The sequence below is a fragment of the Ascaphus truei genome, chromosome 3 (assembly GCF_040206685.1).
Source record: "Ascaphus truei isolate aAscTru1 chromosome 3, aAscTru1.hap1, whole genome shotgun sequence".
NCBI lineage: Eukaryota > Metazoa > Chordata > Amphibia > Anura > Ascaphidae > Ascaphus > Ascaphus truei.
In genome coordinates, this window is record NC_134485.1 from 223,001,116 (window position 1) to 223,005,786 (window position 4,671).

Consider the following 4,671-nt stretch of genomic DNA (forward strand, 5'->3'; position numbering starts at 1 on the left):
GGAACACACACAGGAGGGAGGGGAGAAACACCCCCGCAACTACAGTATCTCCCGACCCGCGTGGGCAGCAGGAGCAGTGGGGGAAGGAAAATCACCAGCGCCATTACCTTCCAGACCGCGCGGGTAGCGGGAGAGGGGGGGAAGGAAAATCACCAGCGCCGTTACCTTCCAGCCCGCGCGGGTAGCGGGAGAGGGGGGGAAGGAAAATCACCAGCGCCGTTACCTTCCAGCCCGCGCGGGCAGTGGGGTAAGGAGAAACACCCGCGCCATGACCTTCCAGCCCGCGCGGGCAGCGGGAGAGGGGGGGGGAAGGAAAATCACCAGCGCCATTACCTTCCAGACCGCGCGGGTAGCGGGAGAGGGGGGGCGGAAGGAAAATCACCAGCGCCATTACCTTCCAGACCGCGCGGGTAGCGGGAGAGGGGGGGGGGAAGGAAAATCACCAGCGCCGTTACCTTCCAGACCGCGCGGGTAGCGGGAGAGGGGGGGGGAAGGAAAATCACCAGCGCCGTTACCTTCCAGACCGCGCGGGTAGCGGGAGAGGGGGGGGGAAGGAAAATCACCAGCGCCATTACCTTCCAGACCGCGCGGGTAGCGGGAGAGGGGGGGGGGAAGGAAAATCACCAGCGCCATTACCTTCCAGCCCGCGCGGGCAGCGGGAGAGGGGGGGGGAAGGAAAATCACCCGCGCCATTACCTTCCAGACCGCGCGGGTAGCGGGAGAGGGGGGGGAAGGAAAATCACCAGCGCCATTACCTCCCAGCCCGTGCGGGCAGCGGGAGAGGGGGGGGGAAGGAAAATCACCAGCGCCATTACCTTCCAGCCCGCGCGGGTAGCGGGAGAGGGGGGGGGAAGGAAAATCACCAGCGCCATTACCTCCCAGCCCGTGCGGGCAGCGGGAACAGTGGGGGAAGGAGAAACAGTGTATTTAAATTGCATTTCATTCCACCCACCTCCACATCTGTCCAAAATCCTCCATGACCGGATCAGTGCAGGAGCTGACACAATTATACAGGAGGATATTCAGTATAAAGGAGGAGGAGGAGCAGACGCACGCACACACCTCTCCCCCGTGCAGAGAAGGAAGGGCAGTTTTAAGTCCTGGCAGCTCCATCCCGCGTCACAGCCAATCAGCTAGAGGAATTTTTTTATTTATTTTTTCCGAGCAGGGGATTTTTTTTTTTTTCCGAGCAGCGGATTTTTTTTTTTTTTGCAGAGCAGGGGAAATGTTACTGGCCACGAGCCAATTTCCGATCGCAGCTGGCGAGTTGGCGACCGGGTTTGTCGAGCACTGTATATATATATATATATATATATATATATATATATATATATGATAGAGATATATAAATAGATCAATCATAAATTGGCATATCCCAGAAGGAAGTGTCAATCGAGCACTGAACATAATTACGCAAATAAAAAGGGGTTTATTGGTCACATATACACAGGTTAGAGCCCCCATGTTTCGGACCTTCTTCAGTGGGCGTCTAAAAGCAAACTGTACACAACATACATTTAAAGGAGACTGTAAGCTGGGTATGCTGGGAAGTGCCGTTGCTAGGCAACATGTAAACAAGGAGAGACCAGAAGGAATGTGAGAATGGCAATGTGAACTAGAGACCTAACGTTAAAAAGTAGCACATACAGTATATCACTTCAAACATACAGTATATCGTTTATCACAGCTCATGAATATACCAGTCCCCCCTCAGTCAGGCTGTATGGTGGTAGACTCTATTCAACAACATAATACAGCAAGCATGATTAAGATAACAAACTGGTATTTTGGATTCTCCCCGTATGTTTAATATTATGACAATGCGCGGCATCCCACCGCAGCAGGGATTAACACAACACAAGATTTGTTCCAATATGGAGGTATGGACCCCCTACTGGTCGCCAAGGCTGTTTCCTTCTCCGAAGCTGCAGCATTTTGCTTTGGTTAGCGCAATTCCAGTGACAGTACGCTTGGCTATATCTGTATAAACTTGGATCTAAATTATGTGGGTCTTTGTTAGTCTTTTTTGTAACTGTTGTAACATTAATTACAATTAGCATTATTGTGTAGCACTGCAGTGCACACAGTACATAGGCCAATATTTACAAGCAATACTAATAATCCATAAGACACCTTCTGTCACCAGAAAACCTCTTACCTTCAGCATTCTCCTTTGTTTCCAGGAACATTTTATAACATAGGAGATCAGTCGGGGTACGGAGAGGATCACTGCCAGTTTGTGGACTCATTCCTTGATGGACGGACAGGACAGCAACTTTCTCCAGATCAGCTGACAACCAGAAAAGGTATGTGCTACTAACTAGCTTTTAATGTAAAAACAATCTTAGGTCTGTTCCCAGCTAAATTAGAAGTGTGAGTAGCATACAGTAAAGAGGCTAGTACATAGACACCATGCATCTTTTCCAGCTACAGTTATATTGAGTAATAAACAGTTGGCCCAGGGGCCTGTAGTGTACATGCAAATTGAGGCCAAAGCAAATACAAATAGCTGCTCAAGAATCTTTAAATGCCACAATGGGGACTATATAACACGCGTTGCAAATTGATTTTTTGCCGTAAAATGGCGCACGGAAATCTCAAATTTATTTGCGCTTGTGTGCACCTGTGTACTTACCTAATTTTTCTCAACGTGAGCCATACGTGTCAAAAATATTTTTGCCGCACAGAAATGGAATGCAGTTGGCGCACAGATGTTATTTGTATGTACAGCAAAAAAAGATAGTATCAGTGCACAGAAACAAACGTAGACCGTGCATTATGCCAAATGGAACCTGTCCTAAACGATTAAAAAAAATCTTCAAAGTAGTGCAGGTAGTTTGGGGGAAAAGGGGGGTGAAAAGAAGAAAAGAAAAAAAAAGAACTGTAGTTTAACATTCCCAACTATATGTATTGCACTCACAGAAGGAAAAAGCATGCAAGCCTATCTCACGTGCAAAGATAAATCTAAATCTTGCCCAACAAATCTTTGTGTCCTCCCTGGACTCTGCTCCACTTTTATTGCACTAAATGTAGAATTGTTCATTAACAGTGTTGGATGAGTTTGGAATCAGACACAGTACATCACATTTGCAGAAGATTGTGTTGCAGTTCGATTGTCTTTTGTGTTCTCCTGTCTAACGAGTTATGGTGTCTCAGACTAAAGACAATCTTTCGTTTTATTACAGGCTTCTACAGAGCTGTACGGCAGCAGTCAGTCGAGTTCGGGGAGATGGGAGGGCAGACACACATCCGCTATGTCCATTGGTATGAATGTGGAATAGCAATACCTGGGAAATGGTAGGACGACCCGTGCTGAGCAAGATAATGGATTCCCCCAACTCAACCTTAAATCGCCATCAATTTTTATAGGCGGAAATGCGCTAGCTTTATAGTATCCTTATCATTTACATGTGTCTACTAATGTAAAATATGTATTAAATAATTCAGATTAATGAGATCATGGAATAAACATTGTGTAGAGTAGTCTGCTTTACATATTTATCAGGTTTAACAATATAAAAAAAATATTGACTTCATAGGATAAAATCTCGGGAAGCTGGCTCCCTGTTTTTGATATTTTAAGAAAAGCAGAGTGTATATTATTTATCACAATGTTGTAATAAATGTTTTGAGGCATTCAGTAACATTCGTAATACAGATGCATTCAGAGGTTTTTTTTAATTAGGCATACTAAACATTATCAATAGTGGTCAATGTCTAACTTCATCATCTGTCATGTTTTAATTTATTTAATCAAATTATGTATCGGTGACTGCAACAGAAAAGTAACAACAACAAAATTGGCTCTGGATGCAACTTGGAATTGTGAAACAATAGCCATTGCAGAAGGTTCTATACTTAGCAAATCAAGATCACTTTTTTGTTATTGTTCACTATTAATAATTAGTCTTATGGTAACATCAGATTGTTATAAAATGTATAAACAATTTTGACTTTTAAAAAAAAAAAAACTATTGGCTAGTTTGCAAACGGTGCATTAAAATAAACAAATTGGTTTTGTAAAGATGGGTAAAGTTTTCAAATACCAAACATTTCTCTTCTATAATTTGTGTCGATGTTAGTAAGCCCTCTGCTGCCCCCAGGGCCTGTGACACACACTGTAGTTAGGAGGAGGATGGATGATGATTCAAACAAGGCAGGTACTTTAACACGTCAAATCTTTTGTGCAACAGATTATATAATTTTACTTTTTAGGCAGATATTTTAAAATTAACATAAGCATGTGGTTTTATAAATAAAATTGGAATTACTATCTTTATACAGAATGTACAGTATATCCAGTATAGCTAAATATTACTTTATTTCCAATGCAAACTTGGTTTTGTATCTTAAATACATTATATGAACGCTACAATAAAGAAATGTCATTTTTTTAAATCTGTGTCCTTGTTTTGTTTCTCCATTTACATATGAATCTGGGTCAAGAAATAAAGGTTTTCGCGTTTGGTATGAATGTAGAACACGCCAGAGGTAACATTTATAAAGCAACAATTTATGTTCCCGGGAAAATGTGGCAAGGCACCCTCAAAAAATGGTAATACTACCCAGTAAAAGAATACCCTCCTAGCCTCACATGGCTAATACTTTCTAAATAAAGGTTAAAAAAAACCTTACGATCATCACCATTCCAGAAATATTGCCCATGCTGTA

At 43.2% G+C, this 4,671-nt stretch overlaps 1 protein-coding gene across 45 annotated transcripts in view; it reads left to right on the forward strand.

Annotated features, from left to right (window-relative positions):
* The window catches only part of ABI3BP (ABI family member 3 binding protein), a 425,352-nt gene extending 421,341 nt beyond the window's left edge, over positions 1–4,011 (forward strand). For all 45 annotated transcript variants that reach the window (XM_075590134.1, XM_075590143.1, XM_075590151.1 and 42 more), the window contains 2 exons: positions 2,184–2,306; positions 3,186–4,011. In XM_075590134.1, coding sequence (XP_075446249.1) covers positions 2,184–2,306; positions 3,186–3,301 — 239 coding nt within the window. In that variant the 3' untranslated portion in view covers positions 3,302–4,011. The remainder of the gene's footprint in view (positions 1–2,183; positions 2,307–3,185) is intronic.
* The last annotated feature ends 660 nt before the right edge of the window (positions 4,012–4,671 follow it).